Source organism: Phascolarctos cinereus, unplaced genomic scaffold, assembly GCF_003287225.1.
Source record: "Phascolarctos cinereus isolate Bilbo 61053 unplaced genomic scaffold, phaCin_HiC Scaffold_726;HRSCAF=1367, whole genome shotgun sequence".
Taxonomy (NCBI): domain Eukaryota; kingdom Metazoa; phylum Chordata; class Mammalia; order Diprotodontia; family Phascolarctidae; genus Phascolarctos; species Phascolarctos cinereus.
The window spans coordinates 420,031,448-420,044,208 of NW_027556098.1; the positions used below are offsets into that span (position 1 = coordinate 420,031,448).

The following is a 12,761-nucleotide window of genomic DNA, read 5'->3' on the forward strand; positions in this document are numbered from 1 at the left end:
CTTATCGATCTTCCTTGTAGAGGTTAGAACAGGGGTCCTAGGCTTGTGGGCGGAGGAAAGGGGAGCAAGGAGAGGAAGGGGATGGTCGCTGGAGGTCTTTGGACCTAAAAGGGGCGGGAGCTGCTGTGACAGCGCTTTTCTAGTCTGGACTCAAGATCTAACCCCAGTGGTTGCGGAGGGACAAACACCGAAGGAAAGACAATCGTCCTACCTGAGGCCACTGGTCCCGGGGGCTGGAAATGGCTGCGGGTCCTAGCAGCGAGGGTCGGGTGGTCTTGGTGACCGGCGGTGCTCGGGGTATAGGCGCTGGTATCGTGCGCGCCTTCGGTGAGCCTGGACTTGGGGAGGGCTGTGGAGGGGATGGCCCTGGACCCCCACAATCCGGGATGATGGGCCCTCAAACTCCCGTCGCGCGATGGATCCTTTAGCCCGACGTGTAACCTGAGGTCGAAAGAGAGGCAGTATCTGGTTGAGTGAATAGTCTTCCAAGCTGGGGTAGGGCTGGAGGAAGGGATTAAGGCCTGGATAGTTCCCCAGGGGGTGTGGAACAAGGCCCTCGAGAATCAGCTAAAGTGGGGTAAGGGAAAGGAGACGCTTGGACTCCTGTTGTGAGAGCCCGTGGAGGTGGGGCTATCGGAAAGTGTCGCCTAGGTCCTGGGGATCTTGTGCCTGAGGCGAACCTGCCCTTCGTCCTAGCTATCTTGGGATAGAAATCACGAGTTAAGGGAGGGAAGTTCTGGGGCCACCAGCAGCGGCCAAGAAGGGGAACCTAAGGGTCTGAAACCCTGACCCACGAACTATCTCCAAATCCACCCCCTCTTTTGCCTCCTAGTGGAGAATGGTGCTAAAGTGATTATCTGTGACAAGGATGGTAAGAGAGAGACCCAGGTGATCCCTTCACAGCCTCAGGGACCCAGGCTCCCAGCCCCTGCCCCACCAACTCAGTGACCAAGGTGTCTGTCCACCAGCCCCCTCCCTCTCAGGGACCCAGGATCCCCCTCCCCCAGCCCCTCAGTGATCACGACCTCCCTCTCCCCTAGCCCTTCAATAATCCTCTGTCCTGTCCCCCAGCCTCCTCCCTCTGAGGGACCCGGCACCTCCCCTCCTCTAGTTCAGTTCCCTGGACCCCCTGCTACCATTCAGATGAGAACTCCAGCCCTGCTTTCTCCCCAGAGTCAGGTGGCCAGGCTCTTGAAAAGGAATTGTGTTTAGTCCAGCCACCAGCAGGCGCTGTCTTCATCCGATGTGATGTGACCAAAGAAAGAGAAGTGGAGGTGAGCTTCTCCTCCCCCTGTTGAGGTTTAGGGGTGCTGGGACCCCAAAATAGGGACACAGGGGAATGAATTCGACCCAATCTGTCTTCTCTCTCTCTCTCTCTCTCTCTCTCTCTCTCTCTCTCTCTCTCTCTCTCTCTCTCACACACACACACACACACACACACACACAAAATCCACCCATCCATCCACCCCTCTGCTTCTGGGTTTCTTTGGGTCTCTGATCTTGCCCTTCTCTGTGGCCCATGTATGTGAGCAGCTGAGGGAGGGAAGAGAAAGAGGCTTGGGAGAATTCCAACACTCAGCTCCCCAGCATTCCCTGTCTGAGAACTCCAACACTCAGTTCCCCAGCATTCCCTGTCTATCTCCCTTCCCCAAATTTTGACCTTGACCCAGTCTTCATGTCTCTTTCCTCCACATCTCCACAAATCCAGTTCTTCTGTTCACACTTTTCTGGGGTTTCTTCCGGCTACATCTCTGCGAGCCTTGGCATCTCTGCCTGGAGATGTCTCTGTCTCTCATAGACTGTCTCCGAATCTGCCAGTCTCCTAACTCTCTGGTCCCTTATTTTTGGGGTCTCTCAGGCTCTGAGATTTTGCCTCCTGGCCTACAGGCCCTGATCTTTGAGACTCTGCAACGTTTTGGCCGCCTGGACTGCTTGGTGAACAATGCTGGACGCCGTGAGTCTCCCCACCTCCCCTTCACCCTCCCATCCTCCATCTCTGGCCTCTATTCCTCTTATTCTTCTTCCTCCCTGCCTAACTCAGATCCCCCAGAGGAGATACTGGAAGAGACTTCCTCTCAGGCCTTCCGAGACCTGCTAGAACTGAACCTCCTTGCCACATACACAGTGTCGAAGGTGAGCGCTGCCAGAGGTGCCCAGATCATTCGGGTCTCTGGAGTCCCACCAGGGAATCCCCCAGTAACAATGACCTCAGACAAGCTCCTTCCTTTCATAGAATCCCAGAGCCTCAGCCTTGGAAGGGACCCCTTGGACCCTCAAATGAGGCTCATTAGGGAAAGAGCAGTGTGGCCCAGTGGACCAGGAGCTGGGCAAAGCCAGGTTCTCCATCTCCTGCTGACTTTGACTAGCTCTGTGACCAAGGTCTCAGCCATATGCAAAAAATAATACCAGTATTTCTTGTTGAGTGGCTTCTGTGGGATTCGTGTCCCACAAACCTCCAAGCCATTAGGGAATTATTCCATTTCCAAACAGGACATCCTGTCTGGCCTGTCAGGCTATCAGACCTGCCCCAGGGAGCCCCCTACCCCTGCCCTAGGCAGTCTGTGATTGCTGACTGTCCTGATTTGTTTCTCAGAGCCTGGGAACTGAATTACAATTAACTCTGTTTGGACTCTAGTCTTCTTTGTTTACTGGTTTGGGGCAACTAGCCCCTGGGATTTCCCAGATTTCCTGATGGGAATGTCCCCTCCCAGGTAGCCCCTCAGCTGCCTAGTGTCCCAGTGATTTTCCCAGGTCACACAGACAGCACTTGACCAAGCAACAGCTTGACCCTGGGTCTGGGTTTGGAAGCTGCAGTCCTGGCTTGAAATTTCAGCTCAGCCAGTTATTGGTGAGCTTTGTGACCTTGGGCACCTTACTGGACCTCTCAGTGTCCAAGGCATCCCCTTAAGCCAGGTTTCTACCCATTGCTACTATCATTTATCAATTGTTATTAATTATTATTTCAGTTGACTGGGCTGTGGAGGAAAAGTTAGCTTTGTTCTAAACTTGACTCTGCCTCATAGGTGGAGTCTGTGTAGAGCTAACAGGCCAGACCTCCCCACCCCCACCCCCAGCACCTTTCCCCTCTTACACAATAGGCCAGGGCTGAGTTTCCAGAGCATGTCCCAGCCCCTAAGCTAACCCTGGCCCTGCCTTGCCCAGATCATCTTTGTAGCAGAATATGGTACCTGAAACGGTGAGTAGTAAATCAGAGGACCTGCTTTCCAATCTTCTGTGACCTTAAAGCATGCCCCACTTTCCATCACAGTCGGTCAAGCAGAGAGGCCTGGAGAGATTCCAGGTTTTCTGAGGTTGGAAGTGGGCTTTTTTTAATCCTTCTAAAATTAGATTTTTTTTTCAAATAACAAAAATATAACTTCTGTCATTTCCCACTTCCCTTTAGAAGAGAAACAGAGAAAAAAAAACCCAACCCCAAATCGCTGTTACAAACATATATAGGCTAGCAAAAAAAAATTCCAGCATTGGCCATGTCCCAAAACTATGTAACTCAATCTGTCCTCTGAGTCACCTGTCTCCATCAGGCAGTCAGTCAACAAGCATTTATTAAGGCTCTAGGCATCGTGTGGAAGTTCTAGAAACACAAAGAAATGGGGAGAAACCCCAATCCCTGCTCAGGGTGTTCAGTCTTTTTGGGGAAACAACATGCAAACAAGTGGGTACATACATCATATAGGTGACCAATGGGAGGTCATGATTTGGGGAAGGCACCAGCCTTGATGGGCTCAGAAAGAGTGACTTCGAAGCCAGAAGACTGAGATGGGGAGGGAGAGAATTCCATGTGTGGGGGGATAGCCAGTGAAAATGTTGAGGGAAGTGGCTTCTTCCTGGAGCAGTGAGCAGGCCACCCACCATCACTGGATGGAAGAGTACGTGGGAGTGTGGGGAAGGTACTGAGGGGCTTCAGAAGTCAGAGAAGATTTTGTATTTGATCCTGGAGGTCATAGGGAGCCACTGGAGTTTACTGATTGTGGGGTGGGAGCGGTGGGGAACACGGTCAGAGTTTTGATTTAGGAAGATCATTTGGGCCACTCAGTGGCCCGGAGTGAGGAGAGACTTGAGCAGGCAGATCAATCAACTTATTGTTGGTTCATGTCCGACTCTTTTTGACCCCATTTGGGGTTTTCTTGGCAAAGATACTGGAGTGGTTTGCCATTTCCTTCTCCAGTTCATTCAACAGATGAGGAAACTGAGACAAACAGGGTTAAGTGACTTGCCCACATTCACTCAGCTAGGAAGTGTCTGAGGCCAGATTTGAACTCATGAAGATGAGTATTCCTGACGCCAGGGCTGCTGCAGCACCACCTAGCTACCCCAGGACAAACAGCAGCCTACTGTTGGTATATGGTCCAGATGGGAGGTGAAGAGGGCAGAAAACAGGATAGTGGCAGTATCTGAGAGGAGAAGGTGGCATATTTGAGGTGTCATGATGATAGAAACAGGACTTGGAAACTGATTGGATGGGGGGAGGGGGAGAGAGTGAAGAGTTGAGGGTGGGCACCCACATTGGGATCCCAGGTGACTGGGAGGATGGAGGTGCTTTCTACAATGATAAGGAAATTTGGAAGAGGGGAGGGCTTGGGTTCTGAGTTGGATTTGTTTAAGATGTCTATGAGACATCCATGTTAAGTTGGTCAGTAGGTGGCTGTGAATGTGAGACTTAGGTCAGCACACAGGGGAGAGCTCGACCAAAAGATCTGAGTATCATCTGCATAGAGGCAATCATTCATCTTTGGGAGCTGATGAGGTGATTAAGGAAAATAGGATAAAGATGAGGGCACAGGACAGGCTTGGGGACTTCTACTGTTAGTGGGTATGACCTGGATGAAGATCCAGCAAAGGAGACTGAGGAGGAGTGGGCAGGCAGGAGGAAAGCCAGAAGAGCACAGGGTAATAAAACCCTAGAATGAAGAATAAGCAGGAGGAGAGTGTGGTGGTTGACAGTGTCACAGGCTGCAGAGAGAATGGAGAAAAGGCCATTGGATTTGACACTTAAAAGGTGATGGATCTCTTTGGAGTCTTGGGGACTTTTTGTTGATATTTAGAGGTAGTGGGACCCCAAATAGCAACACATGGGTCCTTCCTGAATGAATTTGACCCAAGCCTTTTTTTTTTTTTTGGTGAGGCAATGGGGTTAAGTGAGTTGCCCAGGGTCACACAGCTAGTAACTGTTGTGTGTCTGAGGCCAGATTTGAACTCAGGTCCTCCTGACTTGAGGACTGGTGCTCTATCATCCACCGCGCCACCTAGCTGCCCCCGACCCAAGCCTTCTTAAAGGTTTGTTAAAGATTCGCCATATTGGCCAGGCTCTTAAAGAATCTGAACATTTTGTATTGACAAATGGGCTAGAGTGAATGTTAGCCATTGGCTAGACTTTAAGAATCTGAGCGTCTTAAGGAAGACAAGATGGATCTTACATACAGACTGACTGTGAGAGGGATCTAGGAGTGGCCAAGTAGTTTGGGGTGACTGAAGAAGGGGTCAGGGAGAAAGGGTCTTGGGAGGATCTTGATGGGAGTGACTGGGAGGTAGAATGGGGTCTAGATAGGATTAAGGGTGGGGAAGTGGGGTGGGGGGTGGAGCCCGGCATCCCAAGGTAACAGACAGTGGAGGGCTGGGCTGGGTTTAGGGTAACCCAGGATTGTGGGAGGTTGGGCTATAGATAGTGAAAGGCCATCAGTTAGGATTATAGCCTTCAGCAAAAGCTAGAGACTTCCTAGATCAAATAAGAGAATTCAAGGACAGGCCAAGGGTTTTCTAGGACCCATAGACAAATGGGACCCAAATTATTTTGGGGCAAGGGGCAAAGGTCTTGGCTTGGGCCTGTACCTGTCAGAAGTCCCCTCATGGGTGCTGGCCACTTCCAGGGTATGATTATCATTGTGTGTAGGTGAGGCAGGGTGGAGTCATTTCGTGGCAAACTCTTAAGCTGAAGAACTGGATGTTTGAGGGACTATTGAAGTCCCTTAGTATGAAGACAGGAGTTGTAGGGGAGAGAGACTGAGCCAGACACTGACTCATTAAGGAAGGAAGCAGAGTGTCTTGGGGATTGCTGCTTAACAGTTACTAGAATCTTGATTGGATTGTGTGAACTTCAGAAGAGGAGAGATTACTGCGTGATATGATAGAAGAGAAGCCTATAAGTGGTATTGGGGAGCATGGAGTGTCCAACATTTTGACCAATGAGTGCAGGAATGGGTGAAGGAAATAAGTGGGTGCTAGAAAGGTTAGCGAAGGAAGCTATGTCATCAGAAGGGAACCAGGCTTCAAGAAGATGGAGGGAGTGGGAAAGGAAAAGATGGAAGATGAAAGCTTGTTTGTTACCTATGGAGCTGCATTCCAGCGGGTATGGTGGGAAGGGTGGCTTTGGATATTGAGGGAGAGGGTTGGTGTGGGGGTGGAGGGAGGATGGGAATAAGGGAGCAGTCAGTGGGAGATAGAAAAATGGTAGCTGGGGCTTTGAATCCCTGGGATGGGGAGGGTATAGCACAGAAGGAATGTGTTTATCCTTGATGAATGAGTGATCAATCCACATTTATTTAGGGCCTGCTGTTGTGGTGCTAAGCCCAGGGGAAACAAAAAGAGGCCCAAGACAGTCCCTGCCCTCCAGAAGTTTACAATCTAATGAATTTAGGTAGGTCAGCTTTTTTGGTAGAGGTTTAGCTTTTAAGTGGAGTTTGTTCCAGGGCTTCAGGCCCCTGTGCGTAGCTGCAAGGGGGGAACAGGTGCCCACATGGGCACCAGGCAACTGCTGTGTAGTTAGGGGTGGAAGAGAATGTTATGAAGCTCAAGAGTGACTGCTTAGGGTTGCTAGGAAACTTCCTTCCCTCCTTTTAACCTCTTTCCCTGGCTTTTCCATTGTAAGTGCAAAGGTAGAGCCCAATGCATTCTGTGATATGTTTTATTGAAGAGGTCTAGGACTTTGGGGTGCTGCTGGAACCCCAAGATCGCAGTACTGGGCCCCGTCTGAAAGAATTCAACTCAAATCTTCAGCCAGAGGAAAAGTTTATTAGTGATAAGACACTTAGGCCTGGTGACGCCTGTAAGCTTGAGATTCTCAGCCCCGAATGAGGGCCAGGGTAGATCTTATATACTAAAGGGACTTTGGGTGACCAGGGGAGGGTCTGGGAAAAGGGTGTGGGTGAGAATTCTGACTGGGAGGTCTGAGGGATTGAATAGACAATGGGAATAGATGATGAGATTGAAAAGGTTGGGCTATGGCTTTCAAAGGGAGATGAGGGGCTGGGGCCTGTAGACAAAGGGAAGCCAGATTCCCTTTGGGGCAAGGGGCAGAAGACCTGGGCTTGGGCCACACCCCATCATTCCCCCCTCAAACATATTTGACCCAAATTCTTTTGGAGAAAGGGATGGAGGTCTGGACTTCTGAAAGTGCTTCCTGCTGGCAAGGGGTGTAGAGCTGTCCCTGCCTCTGTCCTTTTTGAGGGGTCAAACGTGAAAACCTGGCTGATACCAGGTTCAGCAGGCTAGAATCCTTGGGTTGGTATACAGCCTGAGCAGTCATCTGAAAGTTGATGGCTTCGACCCTAGAAGAAAGGAATCTGGCAAGGATATTTAGTAAACATGGACCAAACACAAAAATATGATCAGTAGTGGAATGAGAATAGGAACCAGTATAGAAAGAAGCCAGGACTCCAGTACCCTGCCCTCCAGTCTTCTCAAGACTAGGGAGGACAAGGGAACCTGGGTGTGGCCAACACTCCCACTTTCTCCATCTCTCTCACCAAGCCCTGGGCAGAAGTCGAGGCTGAAGGTAAGGTTACCCACTATATCATGGTTATGTTCTTTGCTTTAACCAATTGCTCTGGTCCTATTTGCTCCTTGACCCATCCGGTCATGGGCATTCAAGGAATAACTAAGGGATGTCTCCAGACATACCCTCCTCCTGCCTATTTGAGAATCTATTGTTTAAACACTCCTCTCTTATGTTCTCTTGCCCTGCCCCCTCATTGGGAAGGAATCTGATAGTGAAGTTGGGGAGCTAATTTTTTCTAATTAAGCCTCCCATCTCCCTTTTCCTTCTGTGTGCCAGACCTCCCCATGTTCCCCTGGAAATGTGAGAGTTGGAACCCAGAACCTGAGAAGAGTGGTTGAGCCCAGCCTGGTTCAACCTTCTGTCCACTGGGTACTCCAGAAGGGTGTGCCCAGCTTCAACTCAGCTAGGCTACACCCACTGGGGCCAGCCCCCAGGCTAGAAACCATGATGGGATAAGGCTTTGAGTGGGGAACCACTCCTGAACCAGCCTATCCAGACAGAGGGATTGAGCATGGTTAACACTGAAGGGGTTGGGAGAAATAAGATTAGTGAAGAGTTGTGGGTACTGGAAAGACTGGTGAGCTAAGGGGAGACAAGGTTGTCTCTGTACTGATGCTAGAAGTGGACAGATGAGGAAAGGATGTCCAGGCTCAGTGTAGCCAGGTCAGTCCTATATGGGCTAGAAAAGAGAGATAATCAGCTATGGAGTCAGGTCACCTACAGCTGGAAAACAGGTGGATTTAAGATGGAAAAGGGCTGGTAATGGGTTGGCTGTGGGATCACCAGGAAGGATGAGGTTAAGTGGAGGGACTAAAGAAGGACTAAGGAGAAGGACTTAAGTAGAATGCCTCCTGAGAAGGAAGAGAAAATAGATTCCAGCTGAAGATTCTGGTCCAACAAGGTAGATAAGACAAGTTGGTAGGATTAAAAAGAAAGTTAGGTATCCAGGTGTGAAGGGGGTGAGGAGAGGGCCTTCTCCTGGAATTAAAGATCTCCACAAGCAGTTGGCCATTGTAACTCCTGGAAGTTACTGGTAAGAAAGACAGCAGATTTCCCTTCCAGGCTCTTCCTTCATCACAATTACTCAGAAATATCTGATCCTCCTTTGAAGTTCAATCAATCCATATCTGTCCCTCCTATCTATCGGCAGAATCTAGATTCTGCTGGCTGTTAACTACCAATCCTCCCTTCCTCCCTCCTTCAATGAGCTCAGCTCAGTCCTTCTTTGCTCCCCAGCTCCTCCCCTAATTCTAGGGGACACACCCTCAATATCTTAACCTCTTTCTTCAGCTCACTTATTCCCCATGAACTGACCTCCACATTGCCTCACCTCCACACAGTGATGGTCATACCCTTGCAGGAACTAAGGAGACATGGAGAGCAGGGAGAAATATGCATGATCTGAATAAAGAAGTGTGAGGTTTGAATTTTTATCACAGCCAAAGGAAAATGTCTTTCAGTGAGAATGAAACAGTCCTTTACAGTTCCTTAATGTGGAAACTAAAAGCAAAAGAGATGCCCTCCCCCACCTAGGTCAGGAGGTTGGGGGCTAAAAGGAAGCAGAAAAGGAAGAACACTTGGAGCCCCATGATGGAAGGTGCCAGATGTTCCAAGAACAGAGCATTGTCTGGTTCTCTGAGGCCTGATGAAGCAGGGGCAGAGGTGTTCTCAGGGGAAGGTATCCAGAAAAAGGCCTTGCTCTCTGTTACTGGGTCAGCTACCTCTGCACATGAGAACAATGGCAGGGAAGTTGGTATCTTGGGCTCGTGTGTGTGTGTGTGTGTGTGTGTGTGTGTGTGTGTGTGTGTGTGTGTGTGTGTGTGTGCGCGCGTGTGTGTGTGTGTGTGTGTGTGTGTGTGTGTGTGTGTGTGTGCGTGTGCGCGCATGCCAGTAGAACCCTAGACAATGTTGCTTAAGATGAGGAGGATCTTCTGGGTAAGAAGATGAAGACCCGAGGGGAACAGGTGGTGTTTTCTTTGCTGCTTGGAGATTTCAGGCAGCAGGAGAGGATGGAAGCCAGATTGATGGGAGTTGGAAAGCGAGTGGGAGGTGAGGAAGTAGAGGCGAGATTTTTCGAGGAGCTTGGTTGGGAAAGGAGGAGAGCTACAAGGCGATCATATGAGGGGATGGTAGGGTAAATGGCTTTTTAAGGAGAGAGGAGGCCTGGGCACATTTGTCAGCAACTGGAAAGAACCAGTAGGTAGGCAGAAATTGAAGATGATGGGAGTGGTTTGAGATGGAGAGGAGAACCTTGGAGACGAGGAAGGGTTAACTCTTCTTCAGAGACAAAAGTCAAAGAGAGAGTTGGAGGGGTGATATGTGGGGAGAGGGAAAAATCAGTTTGTTCAGGAGGGAAGATGAGGTGTAGAACACCTGCTGTGGGTATGACATAGGGAATCCCACTGTGGGGGTGGCAGGGGGACAAACAAAGAGGTTAACAGGCAGCACAGAAGGGCCAGTGAAGATCACATCCCAATAGTTCAGCATTGAAGAGACAAAGGGAAGGCAGCCAGTGGGAGTAACCTGGGATTGGGCTTTGGCTTGGCATTTGAGGCTCAGAAGAGGGGAGAGTTGAACTGGTTCCCCGGGGGTCAAGCTTGAAGGGAGGGATGCAGGCCAGAGCAGGGTGAAGGCCTGACCAAGTAGGGAAGAATGGAGGGATTCCAGGCTTTGGTGATGACAGAGGATCTATTGGATTCTGTTTTTTGGAAATGAGGTAGGGGACAAAGCTCCAGGGTGGCTGGCAAGAGACCAGGCCAATGGAGGAATGGCTGAGGTGGCTAGGAGGGGCTATTTGAGGGGATGTCACCCTGTGTGGTCTGAAGTTCCCAAGTAAGGGCAGGCATCAGGGTGGAACGGAAGCCTCCAAGAACCGTGTGCCAAGGTCGTTGAGGAAGGAGGGAATGTGGCCTGGCAAGTAGCTAACTGCTCTCAGCTTCTGGTTGGGGTAAGGCAGCCAACGACTGCAGGGGGAGGACCTGGGCATGGGCCGGGACAGCCCCACGGCAGCTGAGCTGGGCAACTGCCAGGTTTCCAGGAAAGGTGAGAGAGGGCTGGGAGGAAGGGTGTGCTGTGAGCCTGGAAGGAGACCCTGAGAAGGGAAGGCAAAGGTCAGACTGGGAGTGGCCAGTCTGAGCCAGAGGGAGGGCAGGAGGTGGCAGGTTACAGCAGGAGGGGCAAGTCAGGTGCTGGCCTCTGTTGGTTTTTCCCCATCTGTGAAATGTGTGTTCAGCTCAATCTCAGCTGTGCCGGTCTGTGATCTTGGAGACAGACACACAGACAGCAGCAGGGGCACCAGGGCTCATGCCTTCTTCCTTCTCCCCACAGAATGCTCTTCCCTTCCTTCGGCAGAGTCAGGGCAGCATCATCAACATCTCCAGCCTGGTGGGGGCCATCGGGCAGAGAAGGGCCGCATCTTATGTGGCCACCAAGGTATGGGGGTGGAGGGATGGCACAGTTTCCTTTCTGGCCTTGGCCATTGGCAGGGGGCAGTGTCCCATCCACTCACACCAGGTGCCCAAACAGAAACAGCCTCTCCCATCCCTCAGGTGTTGGCTGAGCCTGACCAAGGTGCCTAGCAAGGGCTGGTCTGCACTGTCTCGAGGGGCAAGAGGAGGCCGGTTGAATCAGCTGGGCCTGAGACCCAGTCTTCTACTGAGCCATATGGGTCCTTCTTGGCCTAAGTGGCCCCTAGGCCAAGGGGCAGGACAAGGCCCATCTCCTAGGACTGCCCAGACTGAGTGGTTTTCCCATCCCCTAGGGGGCTGTGACAGCTCTGACCAAGGCATTGGCCCTGGATGAGAGTCAGTATGGTGTCCGAGTCAACTGGTGAGTGGCTGAGGTGGGCGGTGGGGTGAAAGCAAAGAGGGGGCCTGGATGGGAGGGGATCTGGGGAAGGTGAAATGGGAGTAGGCCGAAGAGGCAGGTAGAGTAGAGGGGCTTCAGGCTGGGAACCAGGGGCTTTGTTAACTGAACACTAGGAACAAGGGCAAAAGGAGTCTGGGGAGGAGGGAACAGATCCACATCTGGGTTCTGAGATTGGTGGGAGTAGGAAGATTGAAGCAGGCAGCTAGGGGCTGGGCAGGAGGACTGAGAGCACTTTGGGCCCTAAAACTGGGGAGCCCAAGGGAAGAAGTTGTATGATGATGGGTGACTTTAGCCAGAGATTGGGGACTTTGGAGTAAGAAAGTGGAGGGCTTGGAAATAGGGAGACTGGGCATCATAGGAGGTTTGGGGAGATGGAAATAAAGAGAGAAAAGCCAAATAGGGAGGCTGGAAGGAGGGAAAATGGGGTGCGGGAGTGTGCTGGGAGGCCCAAGGCTTGGAGGAAATTGGCTGAGAAGCAGGACACCCGAGTTCTGGGCAGCCTGAATCGAGGGGCCTGGTGGGGGGGGGTGGCAAGAGGGTCCACAGCCCTCTCCCTTCAATCAGCATTTGCTAATGTCCTGCTGCGGCCCCTTCTTGGACCACCTTCGCCCCTCCCCCAGTATCTCCCCAGGAAACATCTGGACCCCGATGTGGAAGGAGCTGGCCTCCCAGACCCCCGATCCCTGTGCCACAATCAGAGAAGGGGAGCAGGCGCAGGTAGGCCGGGGGGTCAGGCGGGGGACCGGGGCTTGGCCGAGCAGACCCCCTGGAGACCAGCCTGGGCCGAATTCAACCTCTGTCCCCCTCAGCCCCTAGGACGGATGGGCCGGCCGGACGAGGTCGGGGCTGCTGCGGTCTTCCTGGCCTTCCACGCTTCCTTCTGCACCGGCGTGGAGCTGCCCCTGACTGGGGGCGCCGAGCTGGGCTATGGGCCCAAGGTGCCCCTCACGTGACGGGCCGACCCCCGGGGCCTCCGGCCGCGGCTCCTCGACCCCTGCCCCCTCTGGCCTCGGCCCCTTCCTTCCCGTCCGATAAACTGGAAACTGACAAACTGGGAACAGAAAGCTCTTCTCTTTAGATTTTATTTCCGCCGCCCCCAGGC

The 12,761-nt window shown here is 51.9% G+C and overlaps 1 protein-coding gene across 2 annotated transcripts; it reads left to right on the forward strand.

The window, feature by feature from the left end:
• Positions 1–28: 28 nt before the first annotated feature.
• On the forward strand, positions 29–12,723 carry HSD17B14 (hydroxysteroid 17-beta dehydrogenase 14). 2 transcript variants are annotated; one of them, XM_021003260.1, is made up of 9 exons: positions 29–327; positions 833–871; positions 1,174–1,274; positions 1,888–1,954; positions 2,042–2,133; positions 11,120–11,224; positions 11,553–11,620; positions 12,280–12,376; positions 12,469–12,723. In XM_021003260.1, the coding sequence occupies exons 1-9, from the start codon at positions 240–242 to the stop codon at positions 12,610–12,612; spliced, it is 801 nt and encodes a 266-aa protein (XP_020858919.1). In that variant the 5' UTR covers positions 29–239; the 3' UTR covers positions 12,613–12,723. The 2 variants fall into 2 exon arrangements, with proteins under 2 accessions (XP_020858919.1, XP_020858920.1); XM_021003261.1 differs by lacking the exon at positions 833–871.
• The last annotated feature ends 38 nt before the right edge of the window (positions 12,724–12,761 follow it).